This window comes from Nicotiana attenuata, chromosome 1 (assembly GCF_001879085.1).
Source record: "Nicotiana attenuata strain UT chromosome 1, NIATTr2, whole genome shotgun sequence".
Lineage (NCBI taxonomy): Eukaryota > Viridiplantae > Streptophyta > Magnoliopsida > Solanales > Solanaceae > Nicotiana > Nicotiana attenuata.
Window position 1 is genome coordinate 18,997,521 of NC_031989.1, and position 27,119 is coordinate 19,024,639.

A 27,119-nucleotide genomic window follows, 5' to 3' on the forward strand; every position below is an offset into this window, starting at 1 on the left:
AAGAGACGGAAATTTTTGTGGCCAAATGTGACAAGTGCCAAAGATATGGTAACAACATGCATCGACTAGGTGAATTATTACATCCGGTTATTGCACCATGGCTTTTTATGAAGTGGGGGATGGATATCGTAGGTCTACTACCACAAGCCAAGGGCAAGGTAAGATTTCTGTTAGTATTCACTGACTATTTTACTAAGTGGGTAGAAGCAGGAGCCTTCAAAAAGGTACGAGAAAAAGAGGTTCGAGACTTCATCTGGCGCAACATCATATGCCGGTTTGGGGTTCCAAAAGAGATCGTGTGTGATAACGGCCCGCAATTCATAGGTGCACAATCACAGAATTCTTCCTAAGTTGGCAAATTAAAAGGATTACCTCGACACCTTATCATCCAGTAGCCAACGGACAAGCTGAATCAACAAATAAAGTTATTATCAACGACTTGAAGAAAAGAATAGAAGAACCAAAAGGCAAGTGGCCAGAGGTACTACCTGGAGTCTTGTGGGCTTACCGAACAACGATAAAAATGAGTACGGGAGAGACACCATTCTCGCTTGTATACGGTGCTGAAGCCTTAATTCTAGTCGAAATAGGGGAGCCAAGTATGAGATATACTCAAGCTACTGAAGAGTCAAATGAAGAAGAGCTGCGGGTAAATCTGGATTTGCTTGAAGAAAGGAGGGAAACTGCATTAATAAGAATGGCAGCGCAAAAACAAGTTATTGAGCGATATTAAAATCGGAAAGCTCGTCTCAGATACTTTAAGAATGGGGACTACGTACTCAAGAAAGTTTTCCAATCCACAAGAGCAACCAATGCGGGAAAGTTAAGTCCAAATTGGGAAGGGCCTTACAAGATTCGTGGTATCGCAGGAAAAGGTGCATAGGAGCTCGAAACCATGGATGGCAAGATTCTACCTTCAAGTTGGAATGTTGTTCATCCGAAGAAGTATTATTTCTAAGGGAAGGAAATACCAACGGTCAGCTATCCCCACTTACATTTTTTATTTTTGAATTGTTAAAGTTATACTAACAATTTTAGATGATAGGCAAAAAGCTAGCTCACACCAAATGATGATTTTAGACCTGAAAGACACGCAGAAGAAACATAATTCCCGGTCTAGGGTTACAACTATTCTGATGGAAATGTAATGGGTTAAGCAGCCTTCATCTAAATTATACCTCCGAGTCCCGTATGTTTTTACTTTCAGGAAAAGGACCGCATGGAAGGAATAATCAAGTGCTCGAGATTTCATACTTCAAAGATCAAACACTTGGGGGACTATATAATATACATATAATATATGTATAAGGAAGGCAAAGAACAGTGAAACAATTAAATTTCAAGTCAAGCCTAAAGTCTACTCAGCAAATATCAAGTCAGAGTAAAGTCACGAGCCAAAAACAGCAAGCCTGATTCAAAAACCTGAGAAGAATACACTCGTGGATATAAATTTCAAAATCTTACGAATGTTTAGGTTAAAGGCAGTATTTAACCATGGGTCATAAAGAAACCCTTGGATTCTCTTTTTTACAAATCCTGTTGTAAAGAAAACAGTTACGAAAGAGTTATAGAAGATATTTAAATACATGTAAGGTATTATTTAACTTGACAAGTTCGAGTAAAACTTTTCTCAAAGTTATTCCAAGAAACATGTGTGTTCCTATTTCTCCTTTCGTATGTTTACACCATTATGAAGTTGAGACGTCTTCTTCATTAAGTGCTATATATAAAAGGGCCCTCTTTTATAATTCATGCTTGATTCAAAAATCCATGAAGTTAACTAAGCATTTTTAAATGCAAAAGTTAAAAGGATAAAACAAAACCCATATATTAAAATTAAAGTGGAAGCAAGACCCTAAACTTATAAAGAAATAAGGTAAGGGCAAATCATTAAAAGAGTATAACAGAAACTCAAGTCAAAGGCATCACAAAAAAGTTGAAGCAAAAACTTTATAATATTTAGTTAAGACTAAGTATGAACATAGTCCTAACTTGATTATCATTATAAAAATCCCCGAAAAGACCTGGGGATATGCTGTCACCAAAAAATATTACCCCTAAATGGGACCAGGGGTAAAACCACCAATTGTTCACCAACAAAACAAAAAAAACTAGTTAACTTCACAATTAAAACTTTCACTATGGAGCAGGTTCTGAACCAGTATTCAAGATGGCACCATCAGCAGCAGAAGGTTCAACTTGATCAGAAGGAGCTGGGACATCCACTGCACCAGGATTAGCTTCAACATTTCGGGAGTATCAGCCATGGGTGAAGAAAATTTTTGTTTCTGCTGAGTTTTTTCAATCGTCTCCTTAATCTTTGCTAACTCAGCATCTAAGTTAAAACCTTCCTGGCTTACCTCCATAAGAGTATCATGGCGCGTGTTCAATATGGCCCAACTTGCTTCAACATCGGCCTTGTCCTCAAGAGCTTCGTAGTCTCTTTCCCAATGATCAATTTCACTCTTAAGCTCCTCCCTCTCGGCTAAAACAACATCTTAAGAAGTCTGTAAGGGGGCAAGTGAACTCTCCAAAAACTTGACCTTATTAGAAGATACTCGGATATCTTCTTGGGTCTGGGTGAGTGTTTGAACAAGCTCACCAGCATAAACTTCTTTTTCATTCAACAGCGCCCTCAGACCCCTGATATCTTCAGTAGCTTTGGAGAGTGGTTCAGCAAAAGACGACTCGAAGAGGTTCTTATCCTTGCCCGCTTGGTTGGAAGAGGCTTTCTCAACAGCTAGCTCCGTTGCCATGACTCTTAGTTGTTGCTCCAAGGTACATTTGTTCTCTTCTAGAACTTCCATCTCAAGCTGGAGGCTTTCATACTTCTCTTTCCAATTATCTGCCTCAATTTGGTAATCATGCATCAATTGCTCCGTATGGAAAACCCTTTTCATCACCTTCGTGCCGATGAGATTGATCTACATAAAGAAAAAAACGATAAGAATCCTAATAAAAGGAAAATGGTATAAGATATAGAAAGAAGTCTATACCTTCAACGATGATTGCACGATGTCATTCATCTAAGTAAAAGAACTATGACTTTCTAGCATGGACTTTTCAACCGGACCAATCAAGGGTTTTAACCATACGTCAGCCTGACCTAACTTCTTCAGAAGATTACCATCAGCTGGAACTTCGATGGTAATTTGCTTCATTACCCTGCTTCCACTTGAAGAACCAATTTCACTATTAAGAATATTGGCAGTAGGGACAGTAGAAGAAGTCATAATGGCCTCAGGCGGAACAGAAATAGCAGCAGTAAGAACAGGCAGATGGCGTTCCATTAGGACAGATATGGGGAAGGAGGCAAGAGGTACTTCCTCAGACACTAAGTCAAAACCTTCATTATCAAACCCACATGAAAAGAGGTGCTCAGTAGGGTCACGAGGTGCCACGGGCGTCTCTTCGTCAGAACTCACTAAAGTGGCTTCAACAGGCTCGGTCACGGGAACAGAATGAGGAGGAGGAGTAGCTTCGTCATCCGAAATGACGCGTCTTCTAGCCCGCGGCTTTCTAACCAAAGAGCCTCCATCCCGCTCCTCTTCATCTTCAGAATCCTGGGGTCTATCAGCTTTTCTTTTCGTTGAAGAACACAAGATTATCTCCTGAGCCCTCACCAAAGAAAGTCTAGACTCAGCACTTACGCCACAAATAGGAAACCTTGATAAAAAGAAGGGTTAAATAAATTCTAATGTAAGAATGAATAAAAAAAATAGAAGGGAAAGAATAAAATTTTTAGCGTGAGTCTTAACCTTCCAACCAAACCTATTTGAGAGGTACTTCCAAGATCTAATTTCCATCGGAGCAATGGTCAATAATTTTTCTATCCAACCACGGAAGTTAGGAATCTCTTCAACAGTTCTCATGGTTTCTGAAAAAAGGAAAAGTGAAACAGCAGTCACGGGAAGTACAAACTCTTAAGAAAAAAAAGAAGAGAAAGTTGTAAAGAAAACTCACATGCAAAATCCACTTTTCAGGGAATGGCATGTTTTCTTCACCTACTAACCCTATCGTAGGAGCAGCAACAAATTGGGCATACCAGCCACGATCTTTATCGTCCTCAGGGCTGACTAAAATTCTCTTACTTCTTGCCACCAAAGTAAAAATCCCATGACGTAACAACTTAGGGGAGTAGAGACGGATTAGATGAAAAAAAGGTGAAGGCAATTGAGCCAAATTAGCCAAATACCTTAAACATGCAACAACCCTCCATACAATAGGGCCAATTTGTCCTAAACACACATTGAAGCGGCAGAATTCAATAATGACTGGATCAATAGGGGGTCTAAAGTCCAATGTAAAGGGGTACGTATACACAAAAGAAAAGCCATCTTTGAAAGAAGTGATCCTTTGATTTGCATTAGGGATCAGAATTGGGAAATCGAACTTCCAATGACAATCTCTACGAACAACAGAGATCAAACCTTCAGTAATCTGTGAAGGGTAAACATCGGCATGATCATGAGAGGACATAGAAGAAACTTGGTTTCTAATCGATTCTCTATCAGTATTAAACGAAAGTTCAGAAGGGATAATCTCGTCTACTTTAGGTTCACGGACTGGCTCATTGGAATCTCTACTTCTGGCAGAAGACCTATGTGGAAGAAAAGCCCTAGTTCTACAAGATGAAGGAGGAGTGTAACTAGGTTGAGAAGAAGAAGAACCTCGAATGGGAACTGACCCTAAACTACACAGCCTACCCCCTCTTCTGCTTCTAGTAGGAGCAAGGGTAAGTTCATCTACGATAAGAACTTTTTGAGGATCAGGGTTTGAAGAAGACATAGTTATATGAAGAAGAAGAGAATATTGAATAGTCAAAGATGGAAAAACTTTGCTATGGAAGAAAAGACAAAGGATATATTTATACTCAGAAGCAACCGTCAAACAAAAAGGTAATGATGGGAACGCCATAATGAAAATTGTCACTTCGTGATTGATGTAGCCGTCAAAAAAAGCCCTAAAAGACGCTGAAGGACTGCAGAACCAGTCAAAAGCCACCACGTGTCACATGCATTAAATGGAAGTGACATGCGAAGTGTCAGTTCTGGAAAAGGTATAATGATATGTGGGAATGACGGTAAAAATTCCCGCTTTAATGAGATACACAACCCAAATATTCAATTGCAGAATAAATGGCAAGTGGGAGGACTATTTGTATTGGGGAAAATTAAGTTAACATTTGGAATTATTTATGTGGCTGACATGTCAAGACACATGGATTATTAAGTGACAGTTGGCAAAGAGTATGCAAAGAGACGCATCTTAATAGGTACGAGCAAAGGTTTAAGAAAACAAGAGGGAACGATTACTCAGATCTTGATAATTTGAATAGACATCGATGGAATTTATCAAGACAGCAAAAAGTACAGATACGTAATATCTGCAATTAACGAGCATAATAGAATCTTCACGAAATAGTTGCGATTGCCAATTATAACGTTTCATTAATGACATTAATTGCTCATAATGGCTCTATTACGAGAGGAAAGAAACGTAGTACTTAGAAATAGCTTTAAAAGGAGAGAAATAACATTTGTATAGGACACACTGATTATTATCGGAATATACTTATTTACATTGCTTTAAATTGCTTACTCAGCTACTTCTCAGTCCAATTTTTCTTTTTTTGTTACGTAATTAATTCCTTATTTGATTATCAGTAACCCGAGTTCATCTAAAATTACGCTTTGACCGAAATTCCTATTTTCTGGTTAAACAATTACCATAAAGTAAGATCAGTAAACTAATACTAAATTGAATCCTAAACCAATACCAAATAGACAATGAAAATTGCATCATAAACGAACACAAAAGGAACAATGAGAAAAAGACATACCGCAATTAAAAAGACAGAATCAAAAGAATCCTAAAATTAAAGAAAATAAAAACCTACGGAAATGGATCCCAAGAATCCTAACACTAAAGGAAACAAGAACCAAAGGAAAAAAGAATTCGTAAAGCAAGAATTCCAAAACCCAAATAATGCAAATTCTAAAGAATTCTAAACCTAAAAGCAATTAAGCACACGACACTTTTTGATTCTTTTCCAAAAAAAATTAACGATTACAATTACAAGTATATCCAACATATAATGCACTTACAAAGGATAAAAAAGGCGAATGATATTTCGATAGGGCTTTCGTGCTTTTAGTATAGTATAGATATAGATTAACCTCTTTCCCAAATTATCATTGGCCATTTTAATTAAAAGCTGAGTTCTGTTAAAAAAAATATGTATAGTACTACTTTTATGTGGCCTGAAAATGGTACTTGTATGAGTCCAAATTTGGCAACCACGGCAGTTACCGAAGTAGGACAAGGAACGAGGTTATCGTGACGCAACGTCTGATGGTCGTCATGATGAAGGACGACGACCAAGAGCGGTCAGCCGAGACGAGATGTCAACGGTAGTTTAAACTTAGTAGGAGACAGTAAGAATATGCTTTTCGAATATTCTTTATGTTGTACTTTTTAGGGTTTCTTGGGAGATTGTCCCTTATAAATAGGAAGAGTTAGTAAAAAAAAGGGGATCCGCGCAAGAGAGACAAAAGAACACTTTGTAACAGATTCATCTGAGAGAATATATTAGAAAGGCCTTATTCATTGATTGCCAAAAAGATACTTCATTGTTTTACATTGACAGGGTCCCAAAATTCCTCAATCATCTCATATCTCTTCTCTGTCCACTCTGTTACCGAGGAAAGAAGCTTTTCGAGAGATCTCAATAATTGGTTAGCAACTTCGTATGATTACGCCTATCGCATTTACTTAAATTGATTGCATATTTACGTTGCTGCATTTATGAGCATTCAATCAACTCAAACATGTTAACCAACGTCTTCCATTTTGTCTATTTTATCTATCATTTGGTCTAGATTTGTTATCCTTAACTAAGATTTACTCCTTTTCTCATCATCGATTGATTTAATCAAAAGGTTTAATACTTTTTTGGTCAAACAATTTGGCGCCGTCTGTGAGAATTTTCTAGTTAAAATTTTAGTTTCCTCTAGATCTAAATACGATTCTAGTTCCACTTTCGTTAATAAATATCTCATCAATACCATTCAAATCGAATAATCACCTCACGGATTTGCTTCATTTCTATTGTCACCTCACAAATACAGATATTTATTGACGTAAATGTTATTTTGGGAAGGTAAAGTGATTTTACTGACTGCTCCCATATTTACTTTTGGTTGAACTCTATGATTACCTACAAAAAAAAAAAGAAGGAAAACAATGTGCTGATTAGGAAAAGAAAAAGAATTAAAGAAGATGGTGATGAAATGGCAGCTTTTACTTTTTTGGTATAGCTAGTAAGACGGGAAAGCCCGTGCTTTTTCAGGAATTGAAACGAAAAAGACACTCAACTACCTCAGTGTTTTGGTAATATGTACAAAGTAATAAATCACAACCAAAAATTAGCAGCAGCATACTATCTTTACAGAATAGAAAGAACCCCAAAGTGCCAGATCCTTGATTGCTAGCTTTTAAAAATGTATTCGCTTGCTGTCTATCTTGGTTGGATGTTGGCTTATGACTTCCAAGTACTATTTTCTGTAGGAAGAAGCATCGAGGTAAATCAAAAGCGAAGGACCAAAGCTTTCTTGTTATTATCTATTAAATTGATCCTCTACGTTCCCGAAGAGGAAATCGACGAGATGATGGTGCCGGAAAGTTTGTCGATTCAGACGTCTTCGTGAAGATGAATGTCGGGATTGTACTTGACGAGGGCTTGCCTTTTCCCTCTAAGATTTAGGGTGTTTTCCGCATATATCCCTCTTTATTCGGCGGAACAACCCTTTCTTCCTAAACTGGTAGCGATCACTAAAAGCGTAACCGGAGAAGGGAACGTGGTCACTCCTCTCGACTCGTCGACCGTTCAAATCGAGGTAACGAACGCTTTCATTTTTGTTTTAACTGACTATTTCTCTAAGTGGAATAGAAGCAGGAGCAATCACCCAGGAAACGCGTCGTACTCTCCAACGCAAGCAAAATTAAGCAAATTGGGACTTACCCATGAAATGCAGAAGCTAAGCAAAACTGGGACCCCCCAGAGGACACCCGAAACTCTCCAAAAAAAGAAAAGCAAAATCAAGTACGCCAAGATCCGCTCCGATGTCTCCGGACAGTATGGTAGCCTATGATTCGCCAAAATCTGATAATGAGACAGCGGCTTAACATTTCGACATCAACTCGAAATAACACCCTTACGGCCAAGGGCTATCGCAAGAAATAAGAGTTCAACCTCGCTCGAATTACAACGGGTTAACATTTCGGCCTTAGCTCAAAAAAATACCCCTACGGCCAAAGGCCATCGCCAAAGAAGAAGAGTTCGACCTCGTTCGAATTATAATGGGTTAACATTTCGACGACAGCTCGAAATAACACCCCTACGGCCAAAGGCCATCGCCAGAAATAAGAGTTCGACCTCGCTCGAATTACAACGGGTTAACATTTCGGCCTTAGCTCGAAATAACACCCCTACGGAAAGGCCATCGCCAAAAAGAAGAATTTGACCTCGCTCGAATCACAACGGGTTAACATTTCGGCCTTAGCTCGAAATAACACCCTTACGGCCAAAGGCTATTGCCAAAAAGAAGAATTCGACCTCGCTCGAATTACAACGGGTTAACATTTCGGCCTTAGCTCGAAATAACACCCCTACGGCCAAAGGCCATCGCCAAAGAGAAGAATTCGACCTCGCTCAAATTACAACGAATCAAATTTCGGCCTCGTCCGAATCAACTTCGGCCTCATCCGAATCAAACTTCGGCCTCGTCTGAATAAACATTCGGCCTCGTCCGAATCAACTTCGGCCTCGTCCGAATCAACTTCGGCCTCGTTCGAATCAAACTTCGGCCTCGTCTGAATAAACTTTGGCCTCGTCCGAATCAACATTCGGTGACCTCGCCTGAATTCACATTCGGCGACCTCGCCCGAATCAACATTCGGCGACCTCGCCCGAATCAACATTCGGCGACCTCGCCCGAATTCACATTCGGCGACCTCGTACGAATTCACATTTGGTCTCCTCATCCGAATTAACATTCGGCGACCTCGCCCGAATCAACGTTCGGCGACCTCACCCAAATTCACATTCGTCGACCTCATCCGAATTCACATTCGGTCTCCTCATCCAAATTCACATTCGGCGACCTCGCCCGAATCAACATTCGGCGACCTCATCCGAATTCACATTCGACGACCCCGTCCAAATTCACTTTCGGTGAGCTCGCCCGAATTAACAATCGGCGGCCTCGTCCGAATTCACATTTGGCAACCGCGCCCGAATTAACATTTGGCTTCCTCGCTCGAATTAACATTCGGCCTCCTCGCGCAAATTGACATTCGACCTCCTCGCCCGTCCAGATCCGAGGACGCGAATGACCTCCTCCGATGCCGCCATCCTTGCCAAAGATGCCATCCTGGCCTTGACGGCCTTATCCAACTCTACCGTCTTCTCGATCGACTCATCACTCGAGTCATTGGCCCTTATCGAACTCTGCTCAAGTTCAGCCCGCGGGGATACCACTTTGACCTAAAGATCGGCACCCTCAGCCACGATCCATACTAGTCGACCTCCCCATCCGAATTTCTCGAACTACGATTAATGAAGTCCGCTCACCGAGCTCGACCAAAATGACCTCGGTAAGCGGATGGACTAACTGTATGGGTCAAAATCAGATCAGAGAAATTCGGCATGCGGAGACAATAGGCCGAGGTCGGGCAGCTGAGGTCGTGCAATCATTAATAAGGCCGAGGTCGGGCAGTGATGAAACAACTATTTTGCTTTGGAATCCTCAAAAGAAATATTCTACGGAATATTCCTTCTTATTGTACTTTTTTTTAGGGTTTTCTAGGGATACCCCTTATAAATAGGAGGATAGGACTTCCCAAAAAAGGGGGCTCTCTCCCTCTCCCTCTCTCCAAGAAAATATGTAAACACACCTCTCTACAGAGATTAGAGGATCTATGATCCCAGACCTTCATCAGATCCAAAAAGGGTCCTAAGGTTCCATGTATTTGTCTATCATTCATCTTTATCAACTGAAAGAGGATCCGCCTCACTCAAGATTGGGTGAATCTTTTCCTTTATTTACATTTTATTGCCATTTAATGTTACTAAATGCATCTATTAAATCTGGCCATAATCACTGCCAACATTTATACTCAGCTATGTTTTTCTATTCATATTATTCATCCCGAATCTAGAATTAATTATCCTTAACTAGGATTTACCCTCCATCTTCTTATTTTATTAGTTTAACAAAAAAGGTCTCATACTTTTTTGCTCAAACAGTACTATTATACAAAACAATTGTTCCCCAATGTTTCCAGCACTTTAATACTTTATCGGACTCTTCTTATTAAAGTTTGAATCACAAAGTGTCCTTTCCAACTTAGCTATTTTAAACCTGAGCCAATATAAAAAAAAAATTATATAGAAAACGAGTCATATTGATAGAAATAAAATCTATAATTTCCAATTTTAAGAAAATATACGTTTAATAGGAAAAATGACATTGTATAGTCGCTCTAAAAATAATAGTTGAAAAATATATAAAATTTGTATATTTTTTGCATATATACACATTCTGTATGTTATATGCAAAAATTATACAAGTGTTATAATACCCTTTTTAACAGGATGCAAGATATCGTGAACTCTTTTTTTTACTTTTCTTTTTTTCTTTGGTTTTAACTCGTGGTGTAAATGCGAATCAAGTTAGATCTTCTCAATATATGAAAGGACTACTAACTAACAAGGAACATCTGGAAAAAGTAGTGCCACATAAATGCGCTGTCTTTGTAGACCAAAAAAAGTGCAATTTTGGTGAACCAAATGTGTGGACATTTTTAATTACTTATTATCAAAGTTTCAGCATAGGTTAGGTTAGTTCGGTAGATCTTTGATCTTTCGAGTACATTTATAGATCAGATATAGATAGAGTTGCAACTTTCTTTAAACCGAGCATAAAGAATCTAGAGGTGCCTAACTTTAATAACAGCTCGGTTAAGATATTCATTGTTTGTATTACCATCTTTGAATTTATTATGGGGGTTGAAACAAAATATAGTTTTTTTACCAGTCTCATGTTGAGTAGAGAAATACCTCAATTAATGCATTTGGGCCATCTAATAACCAAACAATTTATTTCTGGTGAACAGTTGCGCACAGAAGTGGTATTTTCATCAATTTGATTCAAAAAATAAAAGAAGTAAACATGTGAAAAAGCAAAGAAGATTCAATATTTAATTTATATGCATAATAAAAGATTGACCTTATGTACGCGATGTGATTTTTTCATGAACACCTAGATCCGCCCCTATCGGTGAGGTTGCATCAAATAAGCATGGGATATTGAATTAGATAGATAGTAATATTGGCGAAGATAAAGACTGGATACGATATAAACGAGAATATTTGAGATTTTCCCTTTATTGTGAGTGCTTCAAACACATTAAAAGATAACATAAATAATCATCTCTTGTTGAATCAAAGACCTGATGTTGGTCGAAACTCCAAACTCAAACTGCTTCAACTATACGCAACTGAATGACTAATGGCCCTTTACAGTTTTACCAGTCTTTTAATTAACCATGAATTTCATAGAAGGTAGAATTAAAGATTAGTACTACTGAATATGTCCATCAAAAACAGAACAAGGATATTTCTTATAAAGGAGTTGGAAAAACAATGGCGTAGCAAAGCGCAATGGAAAATGATTTTAATGAGAGCCTGACAATCCAAGTAACTTAAACATGTTACGTTGTTCGTCCGACAAATTGATTGTTCTAGAATTCAAGGTCAAAATATGTCATTTCTGCGAATTCAAACACTAATTCTCTAGTTATTTTAAGATAAATATTGTCAAAAGTAGGGGTGGCAATTTGAGCTCAAACCCATCTAACCTGCCCAACTCGCCCAAAGATTAATGGGTTGGGCTAAAAACATTTTAACTCATGGGTCAATTTGTGCTGAGCCCAAGTTAACCCATTATTTTTTATAGCTCATTCTGACCTATTAAGCAACCCAAATACAACCATGAAACTCATCCAAAACAAAAGGATCTCAACCCAACTTATCTAGAAATTTATTTAGTTTCCCCAATTTTTTTTTTTGTTTTTTTTGTATTTTTAATTTTCTGTTCTTTTGTTTTTCTGCCCCCACCCCCAATCCCCCCTCCCAACCCCAAACCCCCTAAATTTTTTTTTTTGTATTTAATTTTCTGTTTTTTTTTGGACCACCCACCCCACCCTACGCCCTACTCCCCCCTCCCCGCACAAACCCCCTCCAAAAAAAAAAATTTTGCTTTTTTTTTTTGTATTTTTAATTTTCTATTTTTTTTTTTTTTTTTTTTGTTTTTTTGTTTTATTTTTTTTGGTTTTTTTTTTTTTTTTTTTTTTTTTTTTTTTTTTTTTTTTTTTTTTTTTTTTTTTTTTTTTTTTTTTTTTTTTTTTTTTTTTTTTTTTTTTTTTTTTTTTATTTTTTTTTTTTTTTTTTTTTTTTTTTTTTTTTTTTTGATTTTTTTTTTTTTTTTTTTTTTTTTTTTTTTTTTATTTTTCTGCACCACCCACCCACCCTACCTCCCCCACTCCCCCGCGCGCAAAGCCCCTCAAAAAAAATTTTTTTACTTTTTTTTGGTATTTTTAATATTTTGTTTTTTCTGCACCACCCTACCACCCAAACCCCCTCAATTTTTTTTTTACTTTTTTTTATATGCAATTTTCTATTTTATGTTTTTTCGTTTTTCTGTACCACCCCACCCACCTACCCTAACCCCCACCCCCGCAAGATATTTTTCATCTTACACATTTTAAGGTAAAAGATCTTTTAATGCAAGATGAGCATGGTTCTAAAACATGGGTTAAGTTGGGCGGGTTGTGTTATGACCCATTCTTTACCCATCTTGACCCCGCCCATCTTAGCCCAAGTACACTTTGGGCTGGGTTGGATAATAACCCATTTATTGACCTAACCCATCTTGACCCGCCCAAATTTAGCCCAACCCACCCATTTGCCACCCTTAGTTAAAAGCCACATTAGATATGCTGCAAGACATATTTTTTTCATGCTTAAAACTATTTAAATTTTTTTAGTAAAAGACTTTATTTCACTTCTCAAATATATTGTGATAAAATTGAATAATTATTTGACTACCAGCCATTTGTGTCGGTTCGGCTGGTTATTTTATAAAATTTGTACCATACCGAATTTTAGGTTATTCCATTTTGTATAACCAAAATTAGACTTTTCGAATCCGTCCCAATCATCACGATTTCTCTTCGGTATCGGTACGATTCGATTAAGTTTTTGTTATTTTTAAAAAAAAATATCATGCAAGAGTCGCTAGTCGATGTTAGAATGCGATAATGTGTACTTGCATTGGGCTTTGGCAAAACTCTCTAGACAATTTACTATTTTAAAAGTGATGAACAAAGGAACCTGAAAGATGTCCAAAATTAAAATTCATCTCGCTATTCTATGGTAGCCTAAAACCAATTAAGCAAAGACAAGAGAAATATAAATCATGCGAGTGGAAAGATACTAATCAACAGATGGGACTCAAGAATAGAGCTTATTAAGAGATTAGTATCCAACAAGAGAAATCTAGATTATACGAGAGGAAAGATATCCAATATCTTGTGGCTTGCTACTGAAGATCGCTGGAATAACTAGTGGCTTGCTACTAAAGATGTTAGAACTAATTTAGTTTCGATATGAATATTAGAATAAGTTTGAAAGTTGGAATTTTGGATATTAATTATTTGGTCACTTGTGGCCATTTTCATAATCCCAAGACCCAAGAAAAAAACTTAATGCTTTGTTAGTCTTAAACTTTTTTTTTGGTAATTAAATCTTTATATTAATCACCAAAGTAATATTTACAAAGCAGTAGGTCATCACAACCTGACTTCCATCCTGGTTTCAATCATCTATCCTCCATCTAAAAGTCTAGCAACTACATCTATTAATACTTACATTTTGCTAGCAAAACTTTTGTATATCCCTCAGCTCTCATACTACATACACAAGCCACCTTTTTTGCAAGTATATCCCATGTTGTAGCTGTTTTTTCAAAGATTCTTGCATTTCTTTCTATCCACAAAGTATACACATATTCTGCAACTATCATTTTGAGAATTCTAGCCATTTGTGATCTTCCCTTCGTTTTCTGTATTATCCATTGCTGCCATTCTGCCCATGAAGGTAAGCTAACTTGCATTTGAATCCATTGCATGAGCATGTTCCATAAATCTCTGCCATACACACATTCTGCAAACAGATGCTCTTTTGTTTCTAGAGCTAGTTTACAAAAACAGCATATTTCATCAACTTGGATCTTCCATTTCTTCAATCTATCAGCAGTTTGAAGTCTTCCATGCATCAGCAACAATAGTATAAATATTGCTTTTGGTCTAGCCTGATTCTGGTACATAGCCCCTTCCATGCTACCTTTGGCATCTCCCCTATCAGCTGCATATACACCTGCTTGATCACTTTCTTTTGTTTATCTTGATTACCAGTAATCCCTGCCAGATTAGCTCTTGCTTCAAATATTTTCTTCAGCATCCATGATGATTGTTGTGGCACTCCCATGGTATAGAAAACCTGATCTTTAATGTAATAACTATGGATCCATTTGATCCACAGTTTGTCTTTCTTGTTTGCCAGCTCCCAGGTATACTTTGTTATGGCAGCTTTGTTCCACAGTGCTAGATTAACCATATTTAGTCCCGCTGTAGCTTTTGGTGCACACATCCTCTCCCAAGATACCAATGCCTTTTTTGTTATTACATTCTCCCCTGACCAAACATAACTTCTGCAGTAAGCCTCAATTGTCTTGACCACTTTAGTTGGCATGATAAAATTTGAGCCCAATATGCTTGGATACCAAAAATAACATGCTGAACCAATTGGATTCTACCTGCATATGATAACTTTTTAGCTGTCCAAGATGAAATTCTTGCCACTATTTTGTCAATAAGGGGCTGCCATTGCAAGATTGAGAGTTTCTTGGAATCAAGAGGGATGCCTAAGTATTTGAAAGGCAGTGCCCCTTGACTGTATCCTAGTTTCCCCTGAATCTCCTTTTGTGCCTCTTCACTGACCCCTCCAAAATAAATAGAACTTTTTGCTAGATTAGCTCTAAGTCCTGAGGCTGCTGAAAAGTTCTGGAATCTATCGTGAACTTGGCTTACTGAAGTTACATCTCCTCTTGCAAAGATCAGGAGGTCATCTGCAAAACTCAAGTGAGTTAGATTCATTCTTGCACACAAAGGATGATAATGGTAAGTTTTCTCCTGCTTTAAGCTCTTTAAACTCTTGCTGAGGTACTCCATAGCTATAGCAAATAAAAAGGGTGACATAGGGTCCCCTTGTCTCAGTCCCCTAGCTGCATCAAAAGGCTTTGTTGTTTCACCATTAACAAGAATTGTGTAGTTCACTGTTGTCACACACTCCATGGTCCAGTTGATGAATCTAGTAGGGAATCCCAGTGCTTCCAACATTTGATGCAAGTATCTCCAGTCTACTGTATCATAGGCTTTTTGAATGTCCACTTTGATAAGGCATCTAGGAGAGATATTCTTTCTAGAGTAGCCTTTAACTAGTTCATGAGCAAGAATCACATTATCTGCAACTTTTCTTCCTGGGATGAATCCAGCCTGAGTTTCTGAAACAATGGATGCAATGACTTTCTGTATTCTATTAGCAAGAACCTTAGCTATCAGTTTATACAACACAGTGCAGCAAGCTATAGGTCTATACTCTCTGATATTTGTTGGATTTGGGACTTTAGGCGGGATAGTGATGGTTGTACAGTTCACTGCCCTATACAATCTCCCTGTGGTAAAAAAATTCCTGAATGCTTGACAAACTTCATCTGCTATTATTGGCCATCCTTTCTTGAAAAATGCTGCATTGTAACCATCTACCCCTGGAGCTTTATCATTACCAATTGCATTTAGCCTTTCATATATTTCATACTCAGTAACATCTGCCACTAATTTCACATGTTGTTCATGGTTAAGAATTGGCCCTCTCTTCATTATCTCTCTATTGACTGCTGGCAAGTTCCCTATTGTTGACCCCATCAATGTTTTGTAGAAGCTGATAATCTCTTCTTGTATCTGCTGCTGGTCAGTTAATTTATTTCCAAAGCTATCTTGCAACTCTGTGATCACTTTCTTTTGTCTTTTCTCCTTCATTACTGCTGAGAAGTATTTAGAATTAGCATCTCCAAGTCTAAGCCATGTAGCTCTAGCCTTCTGCTGTAGTATGCTTTCTTCTATTAAGGACCATTTCTCCAAATACTCTAAAGCTTGTTTTTCCTCAGTAGCTAGTTTGTCTGAATAGCCTTTTGACATTTGTGCCTGAATATCCTGCAACAGACTCCTAGTGGTTTCTAGCCTTTCTGTGATGCCCCTGAATTCTCTGTTGTTGAGCTGCTTCAACAAAGGTTTTAGCCTCTTTAACTTTTGCCATATATTCCTCATAGGATCATGTTCATGATGTTCTTTCCATACTTCTTCTACCATTGACATAAAGCTTGGATGTTCTGCCCAGATATTAAAGAATCTGAAGGGGATCTTGCCATATAATAACTGCCTTCTGATAGTAATAACCATTGGTGCATATAAATGGGAGCCTATATTCTGTTTCCATGTGACCATACTCCTACATCCACTCCTCATTCCCAAATACTCTATCAATCCTGCTATATATTCTATCTAATCCTTGTTGCTTTTTTGACCATGTATAGTAGTCTCCCCTCCAAGTTAATTCATGAAGATTCAGTGTCTGCACACATTCAGTGAAGTCTTGGATTTCAACCTTAGTAACTACTTTCCCACAGATTCTATCTTGAATTGTTAAGACAGAGTTGAAATCTCCCCAGATGAGCCAAGGTTCTGTGTTCTGAGGTGCATCATCTTTCAATTGTTGCCATAAAAGCTTCCTTTCTTCTATAGTATTAAGCCCATACACTACTGTCATGAGGCAATTTATATTATTATGCCTGCTTAAAACTCTACAATGAATTGTTTGAGCAGATTTCCCTAGTACTGTAATGTCATAGTACTGTGGATCCCAATGTAACCAAATTCTCCCATTTATTGCATATTCATAGTTATATTGAGCTTGCCATCCAGATGTTATTAATTGTGAGATCTGAATTGCTTTCTCCTTCTTTACTCTTGTTTCCACTAACCCCACTAGCTTGATATTGTTCTCTTTTATGTAGGTACCTAACTCCTTCTGTTTATGTCTCTTGTTGGTACCTCTTATATTACATACCATCCAAGACATGTCAATGTTGGGATTGCCCACCTATATTAGGTGGTTTTTGAATTGCTATCACAGTTGTACTCTGGCTAGCTTGGGTCCTTTGATTCACTGGGGACATTATAGCTTTGGCATAGGTCATTGGAGTTTCAACTGCCTTCATTTTCCCTTTATCTACCTGCCTGCTTGTCTCTATTGCCTCTCCTTCTTTGTGAGTTTCCTTGTTTTCAATTGGCTTAGGTACATTTGAAACTTCCTTGCTGATAGCTTCATCATGTTTCTGATCCCCTTCATTTATTGTAACTTGAGTTGGCTCCTTTGTTCTCCATATTTGCTTTACTGGTGGTGGCTTCCTATTACTGAGCTGAGGAATTGGCTTGTCATTTTCCTTTGGGATTCTGCTACAATTATGTCCTGCCTTTAAACATTTTTCACAGAAATCAGGTTTCCAATCATACTCCACTACTTGCTCAAACATCACCCCTCCTTCATTCATGACTGGAATACTTGTTGGCAGGGGTTTTGTAACATTCACTTCTATCAAAATTCTAGCATAGGATATTCTTGTCTGTTTAGCAGTACACTCATCTGCAAACATAGGGATCCCTATTGTGCTTGCTATTCTGCTCAGTGAGTTCCCACTCCAACAATTCATAGGAAGTTTTGGGAACCTTACCCATAGTGGAATATCTGTTAAAAATTCTGCAGCAAAGTCAAAGTATGGAGACCAATGTTTCATTATCATTGGTCTTCCATTCATTGTATAAGGACCAGCACACATGATTTCCTTCATGTCCTCCAATGTTTGGAATCTCACAAGATAGTAACCCTCATCATGATAGAACAATTCTGGCATGGCAACTATGTTCCACACCTGATTGATGTATCTTTTCATATAATTGTATCCTGGTTTTTCACCCAAGACATAGACAATCAAAGCATTCTGTCACTTCAGATTTTCCTGCTCAATCTCTGATTTCTCAAGTTTAGCTACTAGGTTCCCTTCTACAATTTCAGGAGTAATATAGGTCAGTGTCATACTGTTTGCTGCAGATCTATTGCCTGTGAGTACATTAGCCCAGGTAGATTCTTTAGCTGCAGTTTGTTTTTGCTCTTGAGTCATCAATGGAACAGTATTTCCAGCTGGTGTCTTAGCTGCATGCTCCTGTTCTTTGCTCAATGGAACAGTAACCTCTCGAATTGCAGGTGGTGTGATGCTTCCTCGTAAATCAACATGCAACGGTATTGAGACTCTGATTTGCTTGTTTCTGTTGTTGCCTAGCTGTTCCTGAAGCTTCTCCATGGTAGATTTGTGGTGGGAGTACATATCCAATCTCCTTCAATGCTCCAGAAGTGCTAACCACCTTCGATGCTCCAGAAATGGAATCCATGAACTTTGTTGCGCTCCTTTCCAATGTGTTGAGTTTAGGGATTTTGTCATCTACACGAATTTGTTGCTTTCTAGGCCGTCCTCGTGCTTTCTTTCCGGCCATGGCAGATCCGGCGCACGTTTGCTTAACATGCGCCGATAGAGCTTGGAGAAGATAGTAAAAGTTATTTATAAAATTAGTCTTAAACTTATAAGTATATAAAATAAATTTTTCATATATAAATTTATTCGGTACGGTTCAGTTTTTTACCGATTTATTTTTACAAATTTAAAAACCTGCCCTATTAATCGGTATGGTTATAAGTTTATCTAAAAACCTACGATTTTATTAAAATAAACCTGATAGTCGGTTCGGTTCGTGGTGAATAAGCCTATTAAAGAGGGTAAACCGTTACAAATGTATCAAAAAAACCTCAATTCATATGGCTCGGAGTGCAGACTTTTGATTACGGACAAAGTGATCCCAACCATAGCACTATATTTTATGTTGGAATTTTTACCTCCTATAGCAAAGGTTAACACCTTATTTATTTTAAATAAATACCATTTAAAAAATTATATTCTATAGATACCTTTTAATGTTTATAGCAAAATATCTAATTTTGGTTACCTCGTACCCCTAAGCCACTAAATACGCTATTCAGTTACACTATTTTCTTTCTCTCTCTACTTTGATATATGCCATTCTCTTTCCCCATTCCCTGAAAACACAACTGAGGGCTCCGCTCGCTGCCACTTCATGGCTTCCGCTGCCGCTGCCTGGACTCGCCGATTCCGCCATCCTTCACTCTATCGGAACCCTAACTATCTCATAAAGTTTCTCTTTCTGGCAAAAGTGAGTTTTTTGGGAGAAGCTCAGATATTTTTTTGCTGCAATAGCAGATTCTTTATTGTTTTCTGAAAAGGATTCGACTTTGCTCACAAAAGAACAAAGGCACTTGATTGAATACAAAGGGTCAGAAGCAACTTGATTTTCTGTTACGAAGGGCCCTTCCTATTTGATCAAATACGAAGGGCCTTTTGGTGAGATTCAGGGTTTTTGCTCGACGGCGGATTCGCCGGAAATTAGGGTTTGTTCTTGAACAAAGACGACGGAGTTTGGGGCTGAGCAACTTCATTTTCTGTTAATATATTTCAATGTATTTTTAATGTATCACGCTGTATTTTCATGTATTTCATTGTATTCATTGTCTTTTTTTTCATTGTAATTCAATATATCTCGCTGTATTCCACGTATTTCATTGTATTCACTATCTTTTTTTTCATTGTATTTTAATGTATCCCGTTGTATTCTATGTATTTCATTGTATTCACTGTCTCGCTATATGGCATGAATGCATTCATATGTTTTTTTTAATTAATATAATTTATGTATTCAGATGTATTATATAATTTCTCTGAAGATTGCTATGTTTTTGCGGTATTTTTCGGTTGAGAATCTTTTTTATACAAGGAAATACAAAATTTGTGTGTTATAATTGAGTTTGTTGAGTTATATTAGGAGTCTATTATGTTAATTGATTCACTTTCCGTTTAAAAACAGTGTAATTCCCTGTTTCACGCCGTGAATACAGTCGAATACAATAATCTGTCCAGGTGTAATCCCATGTTCCACGCCATGAATACAGTCGAACACACTCGAATACAACAACTGATTAGCTGGACTTCCCTGATTCACACCTATTTTTGCTACTGTATTCATGAATACAGTAGCTTAAATACGTCTAATACATCTTATAACAACAAAAAACGTATCTATAATCCGTAATATAGCAAATGGTATTTATAGATAGCTAATTACCACTAAAAGATAGTGCTTTATAAAAATTTCTCTTTTATGTTTGGTTGGGAGACACTGGGCACTCATGTAATGCAAGCTGGAAATCTAAACCAATTCAAGAAAACTGAGCATGACGGAAAGCCGACAATATACTTTCCTACAGCTTATTAATTAAAAAAAAGCATTGTTCACTAAACCGCGTGGACCCTTATAGCATGTTCACAAAAAGACGAAAAGGTATTAGTAGTTAATAATGGCAAGGGAAAAAGGCAAAGGGATTCTTCGCCGCAAAGAGCAGTATAGATGCGCATCACAAAGATGCCAAACAACAAAACATACAATGATCCAAAGCTTTAATAGCCCATCTTAAGCAATATCAAGTCAAGTATTTATCCTGAAAAAGAAGTCCCTTTATATTCAACCACGTTATAGCAGCAAGATTAAAAAAGAAAGCATTTCGTGTCATGCAAGGTATGGGGAGAGCCGCACCCTAAAGGGGTTATATAGACATCTTACTTTAATACAAGCATTCATGGCTAATTTCACGGTTCGAACCCGTGATCTATAGATCACATGGAGACAACTTGACCATTGCTCCAAGGCTCTCCTAGAAGCAGCATGATACACATTGGAATTTTTTTGTCTTCACAAGCTGAAAATGTAAGGAGACAACAACCAAAAAAAAAGAGAAAAGGAAACCAACAACTTTTGTGAAGCTGTCGAAGAGCAAAGCATCTCATGACTCTCTAAATAAATCTAGACAGCTAAAATTAGCTCTATACATGAGTACACAATTTTTGTTACTTGCTCAAGTTTGTCATATAGATAAATCCTCTTGATCCGAATGTGATAATTCTTAGAGACTGATAAACCTATAACTGGTGGCTAGCTGCTGAAACATACTTGATTCATCAGTTCTTCATTAATTTAGCAGCATGATTAAAAGAATCTCAAATACTTCAGTAAATAATATTACTGAATATACAAATTATTGAATCCCTTTACATAACGGATGTTTCTAGTAGTGACAAAGATGGCTACAGATTGGAAATGTGTCATTCTTGAAACTTCTTGTCTCAGCTTTTATTTTTAGCGAGCTATATTGTCATGTTAGTTAGGTGATTCGATGTATCAGTTTGAAGATTCTTCGTTCTCTTATAATACAAATTAAATTTACAGAGTTTTATTTTATTTAGAAAGGAGGATTGTATGAAAGTGACAAGCATCATTCTTAGAAGCATCGACATTAAGCTCGTATAGTGGATTTGCCTTCTATAATCTGATATAATATGATCATTTAATTTGTTTCTGGACCATAACAGCTTGTTTGGATGGTTCTTACATATTTTATTGTATCGTATTATTACTTTAAATACGATGTTTGTTTTGGTTGTTACTTAAATTTATTGTATCATATCGTTAAATCCGTCGTTACGTAACGATGAAATGTGTCATGATCACGCCCAACTATACCTTATAACAAGGACAAAGCGGTCGTTGCAAATATATTCCGGTTAACAAGTCCGGATTCGAATCTAACAGGGAATTAACCTATTAAACACAACTATTGGACTCACACAAATTCTCGTAATCAATCTTCAAAAATATTTAAGTAATAAATTGGATGTTTACTAACTAATAATACGTAATGAAAATGCAATAAAGAATAACTAACTACGAAACTGGTTGTAGACAAGAATTGGAATGATCTAGGATTATGATTTCCCCTATTGCTATGTTTCCTATAAATTTGCCTCAGTCTCTCTATCGATCATGAGCACTCCGACTGTCGTAACTCTCTCCCGAGTAATTACCACAATATACTAGACATATTCTCCCGAATTACTCTAGCTGGCCTTAAGAACAGCTCACTCAAATCGCACCAAGGTTTCGTTATCCCTAATCCCACCTTTAAACCCTTCGTATTGATCCCTCATATACGTTAAGAGTGATGTTGTTCAACAACTACCTAAATATGCACTCTCTCCCGAGTAATACATACTAAATAGGCACAGTCAATTGAGGGCCCTTCAGTCAACAACAATCACAATATAGTTGAACAAATAAAGAAAATACTACGGCAAATCTATATTAACATAACAAGAAAATCATCCTCCAATAGGCTCCATCACAACCCTAGATTAGGAGTTTAGCTATGCATAATCATTTTCACAATCATAACAATAGAATTCATCATCAATGTTAAAAACGAGAGGAAGAAAGATAAAAACTCGTTGCCGAATCTTCCGTCTTGCCTGTTCTTGCCTTCAAAATTCTTCTAAAAACCAAGATACCCTCTTTTTGGGCGAGCTGGGCTTCATATAGGTCAAGGAGAGTCGCCTCCGGAATTACAATTTTAGCCCTGAAATAATTTTCCTCGGAGAGACGTGCGCGGCCGCGCACCTAGGAGGGTGACCGCGCATCTGGCCGCGCACTTTGTGAATTTTCTGCCTGACTTGCGCAGCCCAGTGCGCGGCCGCGCACCTGGGCCTTTTCCTGCACTCTTCTTCGTTCTTCTTTTTAAATGCGCTAACCTCTTTCGATCCCGTAACGACCTCCCGATTTACTCCATAAGCTTTTACTTAGTCTTTAACTCTCCATATTGGCTCAAAACGCTCTTTAACCTCATTGTCGCCCGGAATTTCTCCTGCAAAGCATAAAACACTCAATCAGAGCAATTTACTCCCATTTAACGCTCAAACATCAATAAAGTGCAACCAATTTAGAGTGCAAATAGTAGCCAAAACACATATTTATAGCCTACTATCAACACCCCACACTTAAACCTTTGCCCATCCTCGAGCGATCAAACCACACCTTACATAGACACTACCTCACTAAGCGACTTTCCTAACTCATCACACCAAGAATATTTCAAATAGTTTAAGTACAATAGTGTAACATCTTCACCTCAAGAGTTGACTCACAAGCTCACAACTTGCTCACTTACTCTACACAGAGGTCTAGAATCACCTTTCCTTCATGAATCAAGTGCCCTCACGCAACAAAAGAGAGTACTTCCACACACAATACAATTTAAGAACAATTCGGAACTCTAGATAGAAGTAATTTACTCACTCTCAGAAACGACATTCATGTGCCACAAAAGATGCACCATAGGCTTGCCCGTAGTGTACTACTCTACTAATTGAGTTCATTCAGTCAAGGATCAAGTAGGACTTTTAACTGGTTGTAATGTAGGTTGTGGGACGGGTAGGATACATTAAGATATAAGAGTGACTACACCTCCCTAAGCACTACACTTATGTCAATCCATACTCCACCTTCAGATCAATATACATTAACTCCCAATTATTTAAGCACCTTTTCATCAAGAGTCACCACTTATCAAGGACTAAATTTTTTTTTTTACAATACAACTATTTTTCCTTTTCTTTCTTTTTTTAATTCCAGTGGCTCTTACTTTTTCAAAACAGTGCACCTTTCTCCTTATTTCATTAGTTCCACTCAAAAGCCAACCCAACCACCCCTACACTTTAACTTGTACAAAGTTTATAATAATTCGAGTGCTCATGAGAGGTGAACAGGTTCAAATAGATAGTTAATTCAAACAATTGGGTAAGGCTTGTAATGTGGTTGCCAAAGAAACAGGATACAGGCTCAAAGGGGTTAGCTACGATACATAATAATTAGCCGGGTAAAATATACATATCTGGCTCAACAAAGAAACTCCTATATCACTTCCAAGACTGAACAAAACTACTCTTTTGCTTTGCAAACACACAGGGCAAGTTTTAGGCAACAAATATAATGCACAGAATACAACAAAACTCGCACGCACATGACACATGACTCACTCAAGATTGGATCATCAACAACACTCTAGTCAAAACACTTTAGCCAAGTTAAGAACATACAATTTAAGGCACTTATATAAGAGTCAACAACTGAAGCTAAGCATCACACCAAAGCACTCGCTATTCTCAAGGCATAACGAAGTTAAGAGACCTTGTTTTCATTTCAGCTCATAGCCCAAGGGTTCCTACTTCTAAAAAAATAAAACTAACTATACCCGGTTCAAACAAAACCCTTGAAAAAGAACCGCGGCCCAAAGAAAAACCAAGGGAGAATTGCTACAATACGTAACAACAGAAAATCTTTTTGTCTTTTTCCTTTCGGCTTTAATCCCTCAAGAAACCCGTCGAATTATATCCATCGTCGGGAAAAGTCGAACTTATGTTTTTTTCTATATTACTGAAACTGACCAAAGAAACTGACACTAGTCTACATTACTATATATATACAACAAAATAAAACATATCCCCCACCCCACACTTTAAATGGTGGCATGTCCTCATGTCACACAAAGAAGAATGTAAGCTCAAGGAATCTTCCCTAGTAGAGTCAGTCCTGGTGGGAGACAGTGCCGGGATCGAGATGGCAGGCTCTGCCAAGTGCACGCAGCCAAGCCATGACCTTCCTCTCAGATTTGGCACTTTCGGTAGCAAGGGATCCCACTCGAGTGCCCAAGTCCGTGAAAGTACGCAGCCCTGCCATTTCTTGCTCTAAGGCCGTCATTCTCGTGCCCCATCTGACCACTGAGGTACCCTCAACAACCTGCTCGTGCGGAGGTGAGGTAGCCACAGCCTCAGCTTGCCCTCCAATACCCTCGTCAGGGGCATCAGACTCATCGCTACTTGACTCAACAGGTGCAACAGGATCCTTCCCAATCACCACTTTATCAGCCCGGAACTTCTCTTCCTTTTTTACTTTCCCATCCAAGTCCTTGTTTTCTGGTACACATGTCGCACGACACAATCTAGTGATTAAGGAAGGAAAGAAGAAACCATACCTTTGCACTGGACAACGAATGAATATTTCGTCATGAATAACCTTAACCACATCAAAGTCGTGGCCATTGATGAAACACCAGATCAGTGCAGCGCGGGGACCATTCACCTCAGTGGTATTGGAAGAAGGCAACAGGCGGCTATTGATAACGTAGAGCCAACACTTACCTTCAAAGGTGAGCGAAGCCGAATGAATTTTCTTCCCTGGCGTAATCCACACTACATCCTTATTGGGCACACATATTGTCCTAAAGAACAAATTCCACGTAGTTGATGGTCTTCCATATGTGTCATAGTAGTCCTCCGCATCATGATCTTCCCCAAACACTGGCAACCTGTAAACTCTTTGAATGGCCTCTATGGATACGTCCACATTTTTTTCTCGCACCGTGCAGACATGGTTCACATGTTCCGAGCAGTTCGCGTAAAAAACCCTCACAATCATCAAATTAGCTTCGTCTGGTTCTTCAAAGAAGATATCCAGCCTGTGCCGGACCAATTCACGATACATATTGGAATAGTCATTTTGGAGAGACCTCATATCAATTTCCCTCTCCGGTATGGGTTTCTTGGATGCCTTTTGACCAAAATGTTCCTGGGCTGCGCGGGATACGAACTTGGTAATATCATACTGGTGAACATTAGCCGGAGCTCGTGGCCTGGATGATCCAGCTTGAGCACTAGAGGATGCATATGTGGTTTTTCATTTCTTGGATGGCGTCGTACTACATGAAACAAATATCACCATCAGCGAAAAACAAGATATGTGAACCAAGGGCGATTACTCAGACTTCACCAGCACCCTTGGTCACACCATTACATTCGCTAACTCATTGTGGCATTTAAACAAACACCTGCAGTGCATATGGCTGTCCAACGGGACGGGACGGGACGGGACGGGACGAAATTAACGGGACGGGACGGGACGGGACGACATTTAAGCGGGACGGGACGAAACGGGACGGGACAAACGGGACGAAACGGTCGTCCCATCCCGTCCCGCTAACAAACGGGATGGGACGGGATGGGACGGGATGGGACGGGACGGGACGGGACGGGTTCGTGGGCCTTAAGTGTATTTTTTTAATAAAAAAACGTCTAGTTTTTTGAAAATTACTATGTTTTTAAAGTTTGCAACGGCTAGATTTTTGACTTATTTAATAAACTTAAATGTTACTATGTTAGTATGTTAAAAAGAAAATTAGAAAACTAAGTAAAGAATTGTAAAATATTAAAACAAAAGACTTGTAATAAAATAATCTAGTAAATATAAATTTATAATAGAGTTATAATTTATTTAATATAATTTCAAAGTATTAACTATTAAGTAACTAAGACAATTCATAAAAATAATTCATCGCTTAGAGCCTTTTATTTTATTAATAGAACTTTCAAATCTCAAATACAAATATAATTCTTTTGAAGAGCACCTATTCTACGCAGCCACCTTCTAGGAAGGGTTCTGTTTGAACTAGGCCTCTTAGTAGCCAATTACAAATTATCATACTAATATTTGTAAGCTCCTATATAGCTTCTTTGTAACTTATCAAATAATATCTCTTGGACATTCTACTGGAATTGGCAATGTTGATTGATGTTCCATGAGCTCCATGCCGTCATCGCTCCCAGTGGTAAGTATCTAATTGTATTCTTCTTCTTCCCTAGTGGTTAGTTTCTCAAAACCACGATTTCTTCTTTCTGAATTAATCCAATCTCTGAATAAGACGGAAATCTCTAGACTGTCCTCCGCTAATGAATGTCTATGATCTCCAATTTGAAATCTTGCCGCGCTAAAAGCACTCTCCGATGCTACTGATGATGCTTGAATAGCCAGGATATCTC

The 27,119-nt window shown here is 38.1% G+C and overlaps 2 protein-coding genes across 2 annotated transcripts; both read right to left on the bottom strand.

Annotated features, from left to right (window-relative positions):
- Positions 9,326 to 14,773, bottom strand: LOC109233569. The gene is made up of 3 exons (XM_019399456.1): positions 14,536 to 14,773; positions 14,043 to 14,488; positions 9,326 to 9,547 (listed from the first exon to the last, which is right to left on the bottom strand). The coding sequence occupies exons 1-3, from the start codon at positions 14,771 to 14,773 to the stop codon at positions 9,326 to 9,328; spliced, it is 906 nt and encodes a 301-aa protein (XP_019255001.1).
- On the bottom strand, positions 17,322 to 18,152 carry LOC109233580. The gene has a single exon (XM_019399467.1). It carries the CDS (start codon positions 18,150 to 18,152, stop codon positions 17,322 to 17,324), a length of 831 nt encoding a protein of 276 aa, XP_019255012.1.

Bases quoted from the DNA above. Each gene is read 5' to 3' on its own strand.
- LOC109233569 (XM_019399456.1), bottom strand. From the start codon at position 14,773: ATGTGTGCACCAAAAGCTACAGCGGGACTAAATATGGTTAATCTAGCA. The intron at 14,489-14,535 runs GTAATCAAGATA...GTGTATATGCAG, and splicing joins TAATCTGGCAGGGATTACTG to CTGATAGGGGAGATGCCAAA. The intron at 9,548-14,042 runs GTATGTAGTATG...GCCGATCTTTAG, and splicing joins TTGCAAAAAAGGTGGCTTGT to GTCAAAGTGGTATCCCCGCG.
- LOC109233580 (XM_019399467.1), bottom strand. From the start codon at position 18,152: ATGCCAGAATTGTTCTATCATGATGAGGGTTACTATCTTGTGAGATTC.